Source organism: Rhipicephalus sanguineus, chromosome 4 (genome assembly GCF_013339695.2).
Source record: "Rhipicephalus sanguineus isolate Rsan-2018 chromosome 4, BIME_Rsan_1.4, whole genome shotgun sequence".
Lineage (NCBI taxonomy): Eukaryota > Metazoa > Arthropoda > Arachnida > Ixodida > Ixodidae > Rhipicephalus > Rhipicephalus sanguineus.
Window position 1 is genome coordinate 145,137,525 of NC_051179.1, and position 19,558 is coordinate 145,157,082.

Genomic DNA, 19,558 nt, shown 5'->3' on the forward strand with positions numbered 1-19,558 from the left:
ACCATACTTTATGTATGTTCATGCGTACGTTTGTATGTGCGCGTGTATATATACGCCAGAAAAACTGAAAAATTTTGGGTATATGCCATGCTAATGAAACGTATATTCTGGAATATACAATACATGACCCAGGGGCGTACCCAGAAATTTTTTTCGGGGGGGGGGGGTTTGAACCCCTCCCTGGCTACGCCCTTGGCATGACCTGTCATTTATGTTCATGATGCAATGGTGGCATGCCATACCAATTTTGGTATATATCCCGTTAACAAAACGGCCGGAAGCGCACCACGACAATGTCATGTAAATCATGTCGTACATGACATGCATGTCATGATTTCCACGTTACCACCTCTGACTTACGTTCATCATCATACAGTCTCTTCATGTAATACCAGTTCTGTTGAATATCAAGCGAGCGAAATGGCCGCGAGGGCACCGTGAGCGTAGCATGTAAATCTTGTCGTACATGACTTGCACGTCATGATTTTCAAATTTCCACCAATGAGGGTGGCATGTAAATCATGTCGTACGTGACTTCCACGTCATGAGTTTCACGTTACCACTTCTGATTTACGTTCATCATACAGTCTCGTCGCCCAGTACCAATTTTGGTGTATATCAAGCGAGCGTAATGGCCGCAAGGGCACTATGAGCGTAGCATGTAAATCATGTCGTACTTAACTTGCATGTCACGATTTGTGTTAGTTATTGTCACGATCTGTGTTAGTTATATTCGTCATACAGAAATGTCTCATAATACCAGTTTTGGTATGTATTGAATCATTTAAACGGCCACGAGCGCCCCGAGACCACATAATGTAAATCATGCTGTACATGACATGCTTCTCATGATTTGCACATTAGGACCTGTCACTTGTGTTCGTAATACATTATTGTCACGCCATACCAATTTTGGTATATATCAAATTAGCGAAACGGCCGCAAGAGCCCAAAGACCGTGGAATGTAAATCATGCTGTTCATGATATGCATATCATGGTTTTCATGTTATGACCTGCCATTTATGTTCGTAATGCGGTCATGTTATCTCATACCAATATTGGTATACATCCCATTAACGAAACGGTCAGGAGAGCCAAAGCCACCTAGAAAAAATATCAAGGCCTCTGAATCACCTCCTCCAATCGTCAATACGTCACGACAGTGAGATGACAGCGGTAGATGGGGGAGGGGGGAGGCAGTCAAAGCGACGCGCGCCGCGTCGTGAACGCAACAAACGCGCGCCGCGTTGTGAAAAAAAAAGTTTTCTCCTTGGCTGCAACACTACAGCGGCCGCATGTAGAGCCACGGCCAGACTGGAAAGACGCGCGCGTTCCGTAGAAGGAACGCGCGCGTCTATCCAGAGCGGCCGCGGTAGAGCATGCTGTATCACATACGCGCTTGCTATCTGTCGCGTGCGCGTGGTTAATCATTCCTATGGTCATCCACTGAAGCGCAACGATGCCTGGCTGTTGCTGTGCACCAAACTGCAAGTCAAATTATGACGGAGGGCCAAGTGTACGAGTGCACAGATTTCCTTCAGACCCAATTATGCGGGCAGCGTGGACCAGAGCTGTTCCCCGGAAGGATTTCTTGCCAACGAAGTACACAGTGGTAAGCATTCCTTCTCTGTGTTGTTTATCAGGGTTTTCAGATATATCGATTTCGTTAGCATAGTGTCCAAAGTATCCGTTGATGGTTGCACGCTAGATGGGAATTCCGCACTTGTCGGCACGCTTGTTCTGCGTTTTGGTCGAGCTCAAGTTTCTAACATCTTTTTATTTTGTTTCAGCTCTGTGAAAAGCATTTCTTGCCATCGGATTACTTGAAGACGACATGTTACACAGACGTCAAGACAGGAAAAGTTGTCGAAGTCACCCTGAAGAACAGTCGTCCGAAGCAAACTGCAGTGCCGAGCTTGTTTCCCAACTGCCCTGCCTACTTATCGCGTCCGCGTTCGGGAAGCACCGGATGTGAAAAGAGCGGATTGGAAGCCGCTTGTTTGCACAATGCAATAATGCTTTCGCTGCAAACGCAAGCAGAAGAGGAAACCAAAAATAAGCTCAGTAGTTTTGCGGACTTGCTCAACGCCTTGCCAGGATTTGAGCATTCAGACTTCTGGACTGTAATCCACAAGGACTCCAAGGTTTACTTTTTGGACTTGGCTCTCCTTTCTGCTCCAACCATCCGCACTTCGGTGATTGTGTCGACTGACCTTCGCATTGAAGTATTTTTTGGTGAAACGGTCATGAGAAATTGTGGTGATGTGCTAGTTCCTGAAAAGATAGGTGACTTAAGAGATTTGAAGAGAGTGCTAGAGATCATCGAACAGACTCGCAAGGATATCAGCGCGGCGCCTTCTGAGAAAGCCCGTCATCTACTGAGATTGGTGTCGACGTTACTAGAGCAAGTAAGCGGCGAACATTTTGCATGCGAGTTGCGAGAATGGCATTTGGAGGTGCTGAAATTCTTGGAGTGAAGTTGATCTCATTTTGAATAATGCCAGCCGTTATCCCCCAGATTTGTTGGTTTTTTCTAGCCTTTTGTTCACCATTTCCCCTCACGTATACAGATTCTTGAGAAATTTTATGAAGCTTAAGATGCCGCATCCTGAGACTATCAGGAGACTGTGTTCATCGTGTGATATTAACCCTGTAAAGGAGCAGCAAGAAGCTAGCTTTCTTTCTTATGCCAAGCGGATTGTAAGCACACTTAAAGAGCATGAAAAGACTGTGACATTAATGCTTGATGAGGTTCATCTGCAGTCTTTTCTCGATTACAAGGCTGGCTTTGTAACCGGCGCTGCGGCAAATTCATCAACTGCGGCAAAGACTGCCCACGTATTTATGATACAGAGCCTTCTTTCTTCAAACAAGGATGTTGTACACATTCTTCCCGTGGCGCAAATTGATGCTAAGGCACCACATGACTTCCTTCGGACGCTTATTCTTGATCTCGAGGCATCTGGTTTTAGAATAATCGCAGTGATCTCAGACAATAACTCCATAAACAGAAAAGCTATGTCCTTCTTCGCTAAGCCCGCAAGTGTCAGCATTGTTTACCAGCATCCTGCTGACTCATCGCGACCCCTGTTTTTCGTGGTGGACCCAGTTCACATACTAAAGTGTATAAGAAATAACTGGCTCAATCAACGAAACATTGGAAAATGCATGTACTTTCCTGAACCAAAAAGTAATGAGGCTAAACCAAAGATACTTACAGCATCTTTCAAGGTATTGTGCGAGTTGCACGAAGCTGAAAAGCACGAGCTCTTGAAGTTAGCGCCAACTCTCACTTTGAAAGCGCTGAACCCCTCCAACATGGAACGACAGGACGTTAAGCTTGCACTAAAGGTTTTTAACTCATCTACTGTTGCTGCTCTCAGTACCGCAACGTTCCAGCATGCTAAGGAAACATCTGAGTACATTGACACTATATTGACTTGGTGGAACATTGTTAACGTAAAGACGCCAAGAAAAGGACAGCGGTTGCGAGATCACTTGCAAGGGCCAATAGTATCATCGTTGTGTCCGAAGCTCGAGTTCCTGCAAAAAATAGTTGAGTGGCTTGATCACTGGGAAAGCCTCAGACATGACAATGGCCGCCTTACACGTGAAACGCACGCAGCTTTCAGCCACACTACCCACGCCTTGCACGAACTAGCCATATACTGCCTGGAAGAGCTTCATTTTGAGTACGTTCTTTTGGGCAAATTTCAAACTGACTGCTTGGAGGATCGCTTCGGAAAGTATCGGCAACTGTCGGGTGCGAATTACCATGTGTCAATAAGGCAGATATGTGAATCTGAAAACAAACTGCGTTTGCAGAAGGTTTTGGACCTGCCAGATTTAGACATGCTACCAGCTTCGAGTGCGAATACATGGAGGACAGGTGTGCCGTCTGCGCACGGCCAGTTTGACGTCGCTGTGACTGATTCTGACATTCAGAAAAAAGCATCAAGGCTTCCTGCAGTAACATACGTTGCCGGCTATTGTGCCCATGCAGCTTTAAAGAAATTGGCATGCGGATCTTGCAGGGAAAACCTTGTGATGCAAGACGTCGACCTAGATGAGGCTGAGAATGCATTAATTACGAAGATGTCGAGGGGTGGGCTGAAGTTTCCACGAGCAGTTGTAGTTAACGCTGTGCTGTTTACTGAAATTATATTAGACAAGCTCAGGGCACCAGAATACTCTGCGCGATTTCTCAGCCTTCCTATGCAGAAAGACACTCTTGTCAGCCTTGTGTTCTCTGCCCTTGCAGACTATGAGGACCTAGATGTGTGTGATTCTGGTCATTCTGCACAGGAAGTAATGGAGCATGTTGTAAGTGCTGCAGCGAATACACTGCTGAACAACTTGTGCCGCACCGAAAACGACAAATTACGTAATGCCAAGAATGAACGAAAGCTAAAGACCTAGAAGACCTGAGAGCTGTTTCTCGTTCCTTATGTTTTATTCATGATGCTCTGTTTTTTGGAAGATATTTGTATGCTTTTGTTGACAGAACCCTTGTAAAAATTGTGTGCCGTAGCTAGGCTTGACTTGCGCTCAACATCATCATATAAACGATGCATTTTGTCCATTCTAAATACTATTGTTGAAGCGCATTGTGATAGTTGTTTATCATTGGAGCTCTCCGTGTTACCGCATTTCACCATTGCGTACTTTAATTTTGCACTGAGGGGAGAAATTTTGTTTTTGGCTGGGTCTTCGCCATTATCTCAACATTTTATGAAGACCAAAGTGACCAGCAAATAGGGCGGGTGGAAATAAAAAAAAACACGATCAGATATTGTAGAAGAAGGCTGAAGCTCGTTTTGTGCGAATCATTTGTGCATGACGCTATTATGATAAAATGTACACCAATAAAATGAACCTTGATATTCTTGTGTCTAGCCCTGTTTTGCAAAATGCGAAAATGCACATGATCAATGAAAATACATGCTTTAAACTGTTTCTTGAAGAATGGAGTTTTTTATAATTTGTCATTAAAGTATACTATGTGCCTTCACTGTGCTGTTCTGCTCTTTCGTAGTCACTTCAGTCTACGACTAAAGTGACAAAGTTTGCTTTCTATAGCCTTTGTCAAGCATTCACGCCCAAAAGCACAATAAGAGGTGTAATGTTACGATACACACAAAAACAATGTTTCTAGCACATTATTCTAAGTAAAGGGTAAGAGAATGACGCTTGTTATGATGGTGTAGATTGCGGTGAACCGGCGCGAGGTACTTATTTTTTGCGTTCAAAATACGTGTCTTGCGTTGGGGCCGAAGCATATACAGTGCTGGATAAACTTGGAGGACAGCGCTAATTTTTCGACGCCATAAACAGCGACTCGCAAAGTGACTACCTGCAAGCGCGACGAACCTAGACGCGTCGAAGCCAACGGTCCGGCCCATCTCGCTAGCGTGACGTCACATCGGCGTTCGGAGGCCTTGATATTTTTTCTAGGTGGCTTTGGGAGAGCTCAAAGTCGTAGGCGGCTAGATAGATAGACAGATAGATAGATACGCTCAAAGTCGCAGAAGTTTGCTATGAAATGCTTCGCATTTAATGCTTGTACGGGACATAATCACAAATCAGCAGCTCCACAGCAACAAATGCTCAGCCAGGTGTCATGGTTCAGCAAGCTTTGTTGCGCGATCAGCCGCTTGACAAACCCGCAGCAGCGGCGCTCGATGCTACGGGCGCTCACATTACATGAGTGCCGCTTCCACTGTGAAAGTTAAAGGCTGTTAAGTGCCAAGAAATGTCATAATATGCGTCGAAAACACTGCCGGCAATTTCGCAGTTCGATCTTATCTGGACACACCCTGCTACTCTGACCAAAGCCTCCTCGAGGCTACCAGCCACACCTTAAATTCAAATGCAGTCGATAAAGGTGGCACGCGCAAATACGAAAGAAGAAGTGCAAAAGAATGCAGCAAGTCGAAGAAGAACAAGAGCAGCAAGGCGAACAGGGATCGGATGACGGACCACCGTCGTCCCACGAGTCGAGAGTGTCTTCAGGAACACGGCTGACGCCATCATCACCGGGAGCGACCGCGGTCGACTCCGATGGCACCAGACGCGTGGTGGCCGCTGCCCTCGCCCTGGCTGCAGTGGCCGCCGTCGTCTACCTGGTGCTGGCGCCTCCCGGCTCTCGGCGAGACGATGTCCTGATTGGTAGAAACGCCGCCGCTAGCAGACGAGCGTAAGTGACCGATTTCCGTGCTTCTGCCGTGTGAGAGGAGTCGGCAGTTACGTGACCTTAAAGCCTGAAGGTGTCTTGCGAAACAAGCTTTTCTTTGAGATTTTATATTTCAGGAGCTTGCGACCCTCTACACACAATGCCTTAAGATTTCAAATGTACCGACAAGTTGGCAGACTGCCAGAATATTGATAGGAGCTTGTACACAAGAACGCATACGTAAAAGACACAAATAACTTAGACTGATTAACTTACTTTCAGTATAATACAAAATATATTAGAAGAAACACAATAGGCTTTAATTAACGTGGAGAGCGGGCTGCCTTCAAGAAATGGGTAGCCTACAATCGATCAGATCCATGTTCTCCATCATGTATAGTTGATAAAGCTGCCAAACCTACAAACACCTTTACGTGGCTTTCACAGACTACGAAAAGTATTCTACTCATTAGGGATACCTGCAGTGCTGGCGGCACTGCGCCGTAAAGGGCTACGCGACGTATACATGAATACCTTATCCGACACTACAAAGATTAATTGAACACCTATACCGTGCTTCTCTAGAATAAAAGTAGGCAAATGCCGATAGAGAAAGGGGCTTGGCGAGGAGATGCGATCTTTTCAGTATCACTGCATGCTTAGTACAAGCTTTTAAATGACTAGATCGACAATAAAAAGGAATAAAGATTAACGGGCAATATCTCAGGAACTTACGGTTTGCAGACGATATTGTGGTTTTCTCTTGTTCTTCTTTGCAACACTTTCTTGTACCAGTTGGAGTGGCTATTGTCGTGTTTGTACGCCTAAGATGTGATGTTATCACCATCATCATGATAAATTTGAGCATATATCCCGTTGCATGTATATCTTTACAGCGCGTGTTATTACAGTATTGATGTTGCGTGTTATAACAGTGTGTGAGTAATACTTTTATTGTGCCGATGAATGTTCTGCTTTTAAATGACGCTCGCTTGTATAAACGCATCTTCCCCTTTACCCAACGCCTTCTTGAATGTCTGTAAGGCACCTGCTAATAAATAAATAAATAAATTTAAAGAAAATTCGCCGAGGAATGAGGATGGGATGGTGCGCATACGGCCGAAAATTGCCCAGTCAGGACCAGCAATTTAAGCTAGAGCTTTATAAAAGTGTATAATCATTGAATTTTGCCTGTACTAACGTATGGGGCAGAAAAATGGAGGATAAGAAAGAAATTCTAGAAGTTGAAAACCACACAGCGTGCTATGGAACTAAAGTATGACATGCGTAACACTCAGAGATAAGAAGACAGCAGAATGGATCAGACAACATGGAGGGATAGCCGATATCCTCGTTGACATCAAGAGCATAAAATGGACCTGTGTGCGGCACGTAATGAGTAGGACAAAAAAGAAAAGAAAACGAGAGTTAACAAACGCACCTGAGGACAACAGCATGCCAAGTGGGGTGAAGAAATTACGAAATTTGCAGGCATAAAATGAGTCAGTTTTCACAGGACAGGGCGAGTCGGAAACGACAAGCAGAGCCGTTCGTCATACAGTGAATATAGAAAAGTTTGTGACGATGATTACAAGTAGAAAAAACAAAGGAAACCGTAGTAGAATCCAGAACATCAAATGTGATGTCCCTGTAACCTTTCGTTCTTTCGTTGACATAAGGCCAAAGTAGTAGAAGCGATTAAAGTTACTTTTCCCCCGTTTTTCACGATGTCCCAGGAAAAATGCTTGTTAGGTGAGGATCTCTTCTGGGCCAATAGTTGCGGCCGGGGTGAAAGAAGGCATGTATACTTCACACGAACCGTATAGCTTTTTTTTCTTGTATGTTCAAGTTCTTTCTTGGAAGGAAGTGTCTAGCGTTACGTCTAGACGTAACGGTAGGAGCCGTTGCAGTTACGTCTGGACGTAAGAATAACGAGTCTTAAAAGTTACGTCCAGCGTGACGATACAACGTACGTTAGACCTACCGAACCGATTGGCCTCAGTGGCGCTGTGGCTAGCGTGTCGTGCTTGGAACTGCGGGGGCGTTGGTTTGAACCTCGCTGCTACGTGAAATTTTTTTGCTTTTTTTTGTCTCAGGTGTTGCTGAAGTCTGTTGCCAGAGAAGCGCGACGCGGCTCGTGGGTTACGTGCGCCTCCGCGCGCGGGCTAAACAGCGCGTGGCCGCGACAGCGGCCAGTAGCGCGTGACCGTGACCCTGCCAACCGGCCATTGAGCGATAGCGAAATGGCCGCACTCGCGAAGCGAGGGCGAAGCCACGGTTAGTTTTCCGCGCCCGAAGGGCGCAGAGGGCCTTCACTGAGCAACAGGAGAATAATGTACTCAGTCACGTCTGTGCATCCGAACTAAAGTCCCTAGATGTTTCCCTGCTCTTCAACAGGGAAAAATCTAGGGACTTTAAACTGGACGTAACGATAGCTGTGACTACAGTTACGTCTGGACGTAACCCTAGCAACAGCCTTCTTGGAAACAATCCCTTCCTTGGTCTCAATTCAGCTGTAGAAGAACCAAAAATCTTTGACGGAAAATATAAGAAGATGATGAAATCAGTTGAGTCTAACAGCATGTTTCAATAAATCACGCAGCTTCAACTACCATGTTTACATGTGTATCCGGCACTCGTTAGCACTGAGTAGCAGGGGCGTAGCAGGGGTGGGTGGGTTGGGGGGGTTCGAACCCCCCCCCCCCCGAAATTTTTCAGTTTTGCTTGCGTATATATACAGGCGCACATACAAACACACGCACGAACATACATAAAGTATGGTTGAACCCCCCCCCCCCCCCCGAAAAAAGTTTCTGGCTACGCCCCTGCTGAGTAGTGTTTGCTCGCGGCACTGGCTGTCGCTGGCCGGTGCTGGCCCTCCGCTGTTCGAACACAAACACCCTCTTCATTCAATTTCACTCGAATCATTGAGTTGTCTGCCAAGTTTTGCTTGCTGATATTGAGGCACCTGTGGAGCTGTCACTCAGGTGGAGGGGGGGAGGGGGTATGGGTGTTCTTGCCCCTATTTCTCCCCAAAATCCCTGTCCATGGGGGATCGTATAGCTTCGCCCATTCCCTGCCCCGCCCCCCTCCCTTCTCGGGGCACACACCTCAGCAGCCCATATATCAAATCAAGAGTTTGACCAAAACACGCATGGTCGGGAATGCTCATGGTCAAATGTAAAAGGAAGACGCCGACTAAATACAAACAGAACATCGATATAAAAGACGTTTCGGCTCCCGTACGGGGGCCTCGTTCACAATCTCAAACAATGTGAACAAAGCTCCCATACGGTCCCCGGAACGTCTTTTATTTTAATGTGCTTTTTTGTATTTGGTCGGCGTCTTCTTTTTACATTTGGCCAGCCACGTATCAGCAGGCCATACGCCGCTAGCAAGCTGCGTCCCCTTGTAGACATGCGGCACACTGGTGGAATGAGCTATACTTAAACACACAACCGAATTGTGGCTGCAACAATGATGGATTAAGTTCCTGTGCCTCCGTCAGTGCACAACTCGTTCGGCTGCCAGCCCTTTCCCTTTCTCTTCCCCCCCCCCCCCCCGCCGAACAGGTGACGTCGTCGTATAGGTCACCCTCTACGTCCCGGGCGAATGGGAAATGTTCGCTTCTGCGAGGAAATTCTGCCCAAGTGTAGTGACGTAATTTGCTGTTCTTATGCTGCAGAACACTCGCGGAGAACAACACCGAAAACGAGGTCACTGAGGAGGATGAGTCGGGTCAAGGAACCGAGACGGACACTCCCGACAGCGACTGGATTCCGGCGGAAGAGGAAGCGAGGAAGCTGGCTGCGGATCCCGTCGTTCGGGCTCCGGCTTCAAGCAAAGGACGTCGCAGCGCACCCCATCAGAACCGCAACCGTCGCTTTGTGGTCCCCAAAAGTGCTAGGCGTGCGGCTCCTAGTTCCGAGCTTCCTGCCGGGTTTCGTGCTGAAACTGGTCGTCCAGCACCACCCGCTACATTGGTATAGCAAACGAGCGTCTATTATCTTTCGCCTGGGCGCCATTTGTATTTGTAAAACATTAGAATGGTTACGTCTGTTGATGCGACTATATACCTTGCATGAACACCTTGTCTTTCAAGCCTAGCTTGCATAATAAAAGCTTACACGAGGTGACTTCAACAAATCATGGTTAACAAAGTCCAGTATATATTTCATTTTTTTTCTGTCTCAATTACTGCAAACTGTTGTTGGAAGACCAATACCATACTCCTGTTTGCATACATAACTACCGAGGTATTGCAAGGAATACCTCGGTATATTTGGAAGGTATTTTCGCAGCTCTGTTGAGAAATTGAAATGCATGCAAATTTACGGTAGAATCTCGACGGCTGTTTTTGTTAGTTCACCATCATCATTTAATTGGTGAGTAGCGAACGTTTCAAACATAAATTGCACCCAACGTGATGGTAGCTATGGTGAAGTAGTATTAGTTGCTTCATTATTTACACGAACTTTGTCACAAACAGCTTTGCGCGAGAACAAACTGATGCTTTTGCTGATTTCGCTCGTCGTGAACATCCTCGAGTATGCTGGACGATAATAAAAGTAACTGTTGGCTTCCATACGCATGCGGGTAGATGAGGTTCGTGGATGTTGAATTAAGCAAACGTTATACGACACGACTTCACCAGAGCAATGTCACTGCTGTGAATTGCCGCCGCTCTCTCTACCGCGTATCTCTCGACGATATCCGGCAATGATATCGAACGTGCGAGACAGCACCCGAAAGCTTTTCTCTCAGGACGGCGTTCCTCAAGCTGCTGAAACAAAACCATCCAAAGCGGAAAATCATAATGGCGTAGAGTAGGTAACTACAGGCATATGTCTAGAGCCGCGTTTCTGCAATAGCCGTTGTATAATACGGCATGGTGATGCATGCCCCTTCTACCCAAAATTGTCAACTGCGTCCTCGCCTGGCACTGCTTACGCCGTAGTGTAAGCAGTGTTGGCTCATGCACAGTCCGGGGGCATTGACCAAGAAGCGGTTGGTAAACATAAAATATATAACGATGGCAAAAAAAAGCAATTTTTTCCTCTTAGAAAAATGAAAAGAAACTCATTTTTCTATCGTTACATAGCTTATTTTTGTCCCCAGATTCTTGACCAATCAGCATATTTGGATTTAGGTTAGGTATAAAAAAAATAAAATATTTAGGCATAAAAGGGTAGTGGACGAATTGGCTCTTCAAAAATAACAAGTAATTGGATAATGCAATGAAGGTATATATCGTGAATCATATTACATAAAATATATAACAATGGCAAAAAGAAACAATTTTTTCCCCTTTAAAAAATGGAAAAAACTCATACTGAGTAGGACGAAGTAAAAAGAAATCAGAGCCCCTTTCTTGAGGAAAGATGGCTGAACGCGAAGCTTCCTCCCATGCAAATTTGAATCAAAGTCCAACCAACGGCCAACGAAAACGAATCGAAAAAATACCGAACGACCCGATGAAATGGATATGGGATTTGTTTGCTTGTTTAGGATCGTATTTTTTGAACGTTGAAGTTGAATGAAGACACATTTTGTTAAGGTACATGACCTTTATTCTAGATCATGTAGCCCTTGGTTACACGCACACGCAGTTTCATGGACAACTCTACCCTCGCACAGTATTTTCTTGTGATCACTGCGGTAAACGGTCATAGGCTCGCCCATCGTAAAGTGGCCAACTCCCAACGAGGTCAACAGCAACCTACCTACCTTCAGCACCGCGAGCGGTTACGTGTACCCTCCGATGCACGAAGGTGTACCCAATCTGAACGCCGTGGAGGAGCGACTGGTTGCGCCTCGACTGCCGTTCATGTGCGTCCGTCGCCCGACTCACAGTCGCGGTCAGTACATCAAGAGATCGCCCACTGTTTACGCACACATGAACACACATGAAGGGCAGACGAGGCGCAACCAGTCGCTCCACTGCAGCGTTCAGCTTGGACAGACCTTCGGGCATCGGAAAGTACACGTTACCGTTTGCGGTGCTGAAGGTAGGTAGCTTGCCGCACACCAAGGTGTCCTTTCACGTGCCGCACACAGGAACCCCAGCTGGATCGCCGAGACCTGGATGGCAGTGGCGTAGCCAGGAATTTTGTTCGGGAGGGGGGGGGGTTGCTCATGTTGCACCGCGACCTCCTCATTGAATTTTTCGAACGACTAAGTATATGAATAGCATGAATTACCAGTGACAATTTGCACTACATGCTGCAAATCACTTCTTGAATGCTGCGCACTGTCAAGAACGAGCAGGAAATGTGTTTTTTCATAAAAAATATTATGTTGACATGCCTGCAAAACCTTTTCAGAAATAACTGTCTTCAATCTATTCAACTTTTTTTTTGTGTGTAAGAGGTGTGGCGAATATCACGCAAGCTTTGGAACTGCATCAGTTTTAAACTGAAGAAGCGCCTGATAACAAAAACAAAATGAAGTCCACAAATTAATCAGGACGAGATCAAATATTTTAATGCGGATTCTTTACGCAAAATGCTCACCTTTTTGCACAAATCATGCAGCCGGGGAAGAACAATAATGGGAAAGTACACCTCGAATACGGGCAAAACATGTCACCCGAAACAGTGCGCAGTATGCTTACATAAAACATCGCAAATGTACATTTAAATATGCAATCAATATACTGAACTAAGCAATGATCACTATACATAATGCCCAAAATAAGGCAAAAGAACATGTTGCACAATCACAGAAACTGATATGTCCTTGGGCTGTCTCCTATGCACCATGTGGACAGAACTATAAAGGAAGAGCGCAAAAACAACCGAAGAAAGTATTTCAAAACTGTTTTAAAAGTGCGAACCTCTATTGTGCACTCAATATAATAGGAGGGTTGTCGCTTCTAGTTTCTGGTTCAAAAAGCAATGCAGAACAAAAACGACAAATGAAAGTAACAAACGATGCAGCTTGTACGGCTTCCCAATAGCTGAATTTGGCAACGCCGCGTATGCCGACCTCTCAGTGAACAAGGTGAAGCTGTCGATTGGCTGTTAATGTCTACCTGATGCCCGTATTCGTATGTTTATATTAGGTCACGGTGTTAACTGCTGAAAGGTACAATATCCTCACGGCTTTAAAAGGTGGTGAAAAAAAAATTGGCCGCGTATCTGCGTGCTGCGCTGCAAATGCCGTCAAAAGACGATAGAGGAGGCGCTACGTGAGATATGGACGCCATCTGCCAATACGTCGGGAAACATGAGCTTGTGCAGAGGGTTTCCGTCCTCCGTGGCAGAGGGCGTTCGTCGGCGCGCATAGCATGGCATTTTCAGCGCAGCCGCATTTTCAGCGCAGCTTCAGAAACTAGGTTCTTTAGAATTACGTATCTATGTACTACACTTTCTATTAAAGGAACACACCGCCTAATACTTACCTAGTGATGTTGCGCCTCAGATATGCGTAATATTTACTTTCTGATCGACAACGTTAAAAAGTATGAACAGCCGTACCAGTTCAAGATGGGTGGGTGGTAAGCATGTGATTCAACTTTGGCCGGGTGGCTGAATCGGGTGACAGACAGACAGACAGACAGACAGACAGACAGACAGACAGACAGACAGACAGACAGACAGACAGACAGACAGACAGACAGACAGACAGACAGACCAAACTTCTGCGTTAAAGTTCCCCAAGAAAGACTATCGTCTTTAATAACATTGCTTTCAGAATTACGGGCTCATTGACCTGAACTATGGAACAGCAGTGTCTTTTCCTTTCGTTTGCGCTGATTTTTGTCCTGCTCGGTATCAAAGGACGAAGTTGACCCAGCGAGGAAGCTTAGCGAAGCAGTCAATGACTTCCGACACGCTGATGTCGACATTTCTGTGGGCGTACAGAAGTGCCCGGCCAACCATGCGTTCCTCAGACATCGTAGAGCGTAAGTAGTTCTTAAAACACTAAAGGCAAATATTAAGTCGACGTTGATTGTTGAAATAGTGGTCCAGAAACCTCGTAGTGCTACGTTTGTGCCAAGGAAGTGCTTATTTTGAAATCAAAACACATTTTAGTGTTCCTAATCACGTTATCGCACTTCAAGTCAACCGCCTGAAAGTGGTCTTTCAGACGTCACTGTTGCCGTGCCCAACGTTGCCCACCTTTACTGCGCGGTGGCGTGCACTGGCGGCGTGCATCATTCGGGCATCCGGCAACATCACATGCATGCGGCATTTTGTCGAACTTTCTGTCAGAGCGACTTTTACGAGCGTGCGAAACACACGCTGCAGTACGCGATACCGAAACTACCACTGAGACGCGGCCGCGTGAGCAAAGCCGGGCGCCGGGAGAAGCGCAGTTCGGTGAAAACGGAACGTTTAAACCGCGCGCGCCGCTCCCCATGGTAACGCCAAAGAGGTTCTTTTTTCCATGAATAGATTCAAACAGAAATGAACAAGTAGCATTTTATTACGTCTCTTGATGCACGGGTCTTTTTTTATTGCAGCTAGTTTGATTACTAGTGATTAATTGCAGTCGGACGCTCTCGCGTCATCGTGATCACTTCCAAGATGTCCCACTCGTGGCGAACGTCGTGTGCTACATTTAGCTTAATTTCTCGGTAAGTAGGGCACTGCTGTTGATAATATTGCCGTTTTAGACGATGTCATACATTCAGCTTTCACACTAACATAAATTGTTATTTGCCTAGTGTCCCTTTAATTAACCTCTTGCTTGAAAACGTTCTCTCTGCGCTGGCAGTGGTCACTGGAAGGGTGACTGGAATCTGGAGTAGCTTGTACACATTGGGATAAAACCTGCTGTCGCATTGAGAGAGGGCATCGGTTCCTGTACTGGGGCGCTGGTTTGCTGCTTTGTTCGCCCACTTTGTCCACCATAGTCGCAGTTCTCCTAAAGCAGCCCTCGTTTCGACGTCATGCGCAAAAACGGTAGGAGATATTCTTCTCTTTTCTCCCCATCATCTTGCATTGGTGGTATTGTGGATAGTACAATTGCTGAAAAGTCCTTTAGAAGCGCCCTGTGCTTTTCGAACCGCTAGTTTAACTGGGCTAGTACGAGGTCCATGAACGGAATGAACAGGGTTCTGCGAAAATATTCTTCCGCGCTGTCGAATGCATTGCTCCTAAGGTTTTGCTTCCGGACACCGGCTCGACGGCTGGTGATGTCTACGTTCAGTTTTTCTGCCAATGCCTGCACTTGTGCAAATATTTTTGAGAAAAAAGCATTCGCGTTCTTGCGGTCATTTTAAAATGTCTGTTGTACCGCTTCTATGTCGTCAATGGCAGCGCTCATGTCGATACTCCTCGTCTGCAGATTCTTTGACAGAGGCAAAGTCAGTGCTATCACGTGCTCCGCCACATGCAGGCTTACAAGGAACGCTGGTGACAAGAGTGCCAACATTAGACTGTTTGCCTGCACTGAACTTTCGCCATTTCCGTTAACCTTAATCTCCTCTAGTGCTGCCATCAACGGCTCGAAGAGGCTCATAAGTGAAAGCACTGCATCGTGCTCCTCGACCCAGCGCGCTTCGCATAGTCCCAAAAGACGCTGCCTTGTAGACTCAGTACACCTCAAACTTATCATTTTTCGCAAAACGTGTGAGTGGTAGAAGATTTACAGAAAAAGACTAACGTCGCCTTTAGAGTCCCAAAACAATTCCGGATGTCTGTGATGGAGCAAGCCGCACACAGAACTAGATTAAGGGAGTGACTGGTGCAGTGAGTGTAAAGTGCGGCTGGATGTTTCTTACGAACAGCAGCTTGAACACCATTCGTCTTGCCGGCCATCGAGCTTGCACCATCGTAGCCTTGACCACGGAGAAGCTGCATATTAATTCCCATGTCTATAAGGAACCTTGTGATGGTGTCGGCGAGGGCCCGGCCACTTTGGTCGTGAATTGGCACAAAGCCTAAGAACACTTCTTCGATTTCGTTCGCATCCGTATTGAGTTACCTTGCACAAACAGTAAGCTGCTCGATACCAGCAATATCCGACGTTTCATCAGCAAGTACGGAGAAGCCGCCTGCAGCGTTTACTTTTGCGACTAGGCTTTCCTTCATGATTGCAGCAGAGATTTCTATAATCTGGTTTTGTACATCTGGACGTAAATATCAGGCATTATTGGGGCAACTCTTCAAATGCTTTTTCGATCTGTGTTGGCACAATCCGCTCGCATGCGAAGAAGCGCTTTGAAGTTGCCTGTATTTGTAGAAGAGGCTGTGATTGAATCCATGGGACCACTGTCTCTATGGACACGGAGAGCCAGACCTTGCCGCCCGCAAAAGAGAACTATCTCAAGAATAGGCTTCAACTTCCTTCAGTTCTCTTTTATTTGAATTTACCTGCCATGGTCCAGTTGATCAACAACACTGGGCACACATCCTGAGAAGGTTTGAAAAAATTATCGGCTACCAGCTGAGCGTCAGTGTGATATTTAGTGGCTTCATGTGCACCGAAGACTTCGAGGGCGTGCTTCCACTTTTGAAATGGCTTGGATACGAGGGCCCCAGTGTGCGCATGTTGGCCCTTGCCAACCTCACTTCTGCTAAAAAGGACACACACTCGACAAAACGCACCCTCTTGAAGCGCTGAGTAGCTAAGCCATCGGCGCCTGTCCAACCAAGACACCTGAAACAGTTTCTGCTTCAAATGGTTCATAGACTTAGCATGTAGCCTGTCCAGCCAAGCCACCTGAAACATTCGTTTCTGCTTCAAATGGTTCATAGACTTAAGCATGTAGCCTGGCGGAGGAATTCAAGGAGAAGTTAGGAGTTGACGTTTTGTCTGATCATCCACTTTTGAGTCATCTGTGTAGAACCCGATATCAGACTTGCTTTTGCTAATATTTGAGGGTCTGAAAAAGATAAATAGATAAAAGATAAGCCCAATAAATCCCACCCCCCGGGTGACGCCCCTGGTCGGTGGTGCATGAGAACACGAAAAATTTCGGAGGGGGGGGGCTGAAGCCCCATAAGCCCCCCCCCCCTGGCTACGCCCCTGCTGCATGGCACTGATGAATCACGTCGAACGCCTTGCCGCGCTGATCGCCCGGGCGAATGCCCGACAGCGGGGACACCTGATTGTCGAACCAGAGTCGATAGAAAACGCCACATGTAATGCAATGCAGATCTATACAGTTCGTCTGGGTAGCGTGGCGTTGCAGTTTCCATTGTTCTTATCGGTACAACTGCTATTATAAACTTTTGTGTTCTACAATACGTATGTCGTGCGCCATTGTTCTATTGTGTGCGCAAACACGCAGATAGTTCTATATTGTGCGCGCAGATGCGTAGATTGTTCTATTGTGTGAGTTGGCTTTCCTGCAGTGTGTTTTCGGCGCTCACGGACGGATCAGTCAGACATAGAAAGCTTTGCTTTAAAACTGCGAGACAGTGCGTGGGTCTCCCGAAGTCGGATGTCGTCCGAGGAAGATGGTGCCAACTTTTGAAAACATAATGCGGTACATAAGTTTCTGCTTGTGAATTTTGTTGTATACAAACCTGATTTTGTTTTAACCTCTCCGTGTCTCTAAACGACTGTCTCCAATCTTTGTCTCCGGCCTGGTATTCGGCCTGGGTCTGAACGGCAACAGCTTTGACAGAAGAACAAGAAAGAACCCGAAATTTACCATTGGATTAGATCTAACTCGTCCGAATTTATTTTTGCTAGGTGCACTGATCCTTGGTCACTGCGACAGGAGGGCATGCCCAACCGCTCAACGTTTTAACACAGTCAATGAGATTTACTCTCTAATAACGGAATTAAAATTTTGTTTTTCAACAAAAGTAGGCTCGGTATATACAACCTCGGTGATACGATAACGGCTCGTACGAATTTCGGGATGATACGAATTTTCCTTTGGTCCCGGCCAAGGCCCATTGGCCTGCAATGTAATGGAGTACGGTTGTTACGAACAGATTTTCACGCCACAACGTTTGATACGAACGTACGCTAATTAACGCGCAGGTACGAAGAAGTGCTGTCTGCGCTGTCGCGGAAGACGCGCCAAGCACGTGCGGGCGCAGAAACGCAAACGCGGGCATGCGCGCCGCGCCGCCAATTTGTCAGAATCACGGTGTAAGAAAAATACTTTCCTTACACAATTGTCACAATAAACATTCAGTGACGCGCCGCGTCCTCCGAGATTGTGTGCGCGAATCTTGGAGGCCCTAATGTGCCTCCGTGTGTTTTCGCGTTTAGATTACAAGTCGTGTCCTTAATGCAAGCGATGTCCTCGTGCATCAAACATCCTATGAAAGGCGGACGAGGGCCGAAAGAAGAATCTCTCAAAAAACACATCTGAAAAACATTTCGAGGATCTCTCGAAAAACATCCTCAACACCACCGCGATAAGAAATGAAAACGTAGGACCGCGGTTCCGAAATTATCTGGCCTTCATCTAGCGCGTCAAAGCGCTCCTTAAGTCACTTTCGCCCCACTACTCTGGTGTCACGCGAAAGAGCATATTGAAATTTGGAAGGGGCTACTAGCTGTCGCGGGTCACAATACACCTGGTTCAATAATTATCCACGCGCCCATGGGCCGTATATTTAAGAGTGCAGGTATGATCGTTGACGTCTAAAAACTTCAGTGACAATTATTCAGAGCTGTTCGTGACTTTGCTGCGGCCCTGAAAAGCAATAATTGAAAATGTATGCCAGCTTTCTTTTGTCGCATGCGAATTTTCCATACTTTCTGGTGATACGAATTTCGGATGATACGAGTATTCTTGGTGATCCCGCGAGATTCGTATTACCGAGGTTTTACTGTACTTTTATTGCATTATCCCAATTACTTGTTATTTTCTAAAAGCCAATTCGTCCCCTACCTATTCACTTTATGCCTAAACATTATTTGTGATCAAAATATTCTGATTGGTCAAGAATCTGGGGATAAAAATAAGCAATGTAACGATAGAAAAAATGAGTTTCCATTTTTTATAAGAGGAATAAAATCGTTTTTTTTTGCCATCGTTATATATCTTATGTTTGCCACCCGATTTTTGGTCAATCCCCCCAGATTGTGCGTGAGCCAACACTCTAATGATCTACTACTACTCATAGGCATTCATCTTATGAAGACCGTCGATGCTACATCTAAGTGGAATCTCAATCGATTCCTTTCATGGCCTCAATATGTTGTGTTCATAAGGTCTACATCCGTTCGTGTAACACCGAATGACAGTACGATGTCTGCCGCCAGTGTAAAAGCCTTTTCCTTGGTAGGTTCTGAACACGTTTAGCGGAGCCTACGCATTTGCAAAATGCTTTCAGGACATTTATTGACAAAGCTTTGCTCGCAGCTGTAAACAGACCATCAAGAATATAATCTATGTTGCAACCATTACAAATAGATTTTTTTTGCATTTATTTTGAATGCCACTCAAGTATATTAGTAAGAAACTA

At 46.0% G+C, this 19,558-nt stretch overlaps 1 protein-coding gene across 1 annotated transcript; it reads left to right on the plus strand.

The window, feature by feature from the left end:
• Nucleotides 1-2,971: 2,971 nt before the first annotated feature.
• On the plus strand, nt 2,972-4,420 carry LOC119391681 (uncharacterized). The gene has a single exon (XM_037659343.2). It carries the CDS (start codon nt 3,020-3,022, stop codon nt 4,418-4,420), a length of 1,401 nt encoding a protein of 466 aa, XP_037515271.2. The 5' UTR covers nt 2,972-3,019.
• The last annotated feature ends 15,138 nt before the right edge of the window (nt 4,421-19,558 follow it).

Coding starts and splice junctions, on each gene's coding strand:
- LOC119391681 (XM_037659343.2), top strand. CDS start 3,020: ATGTCCTTCTTCGCTAAGCCCGCAAGTGTCAGCATTGTTTACCAGCAT.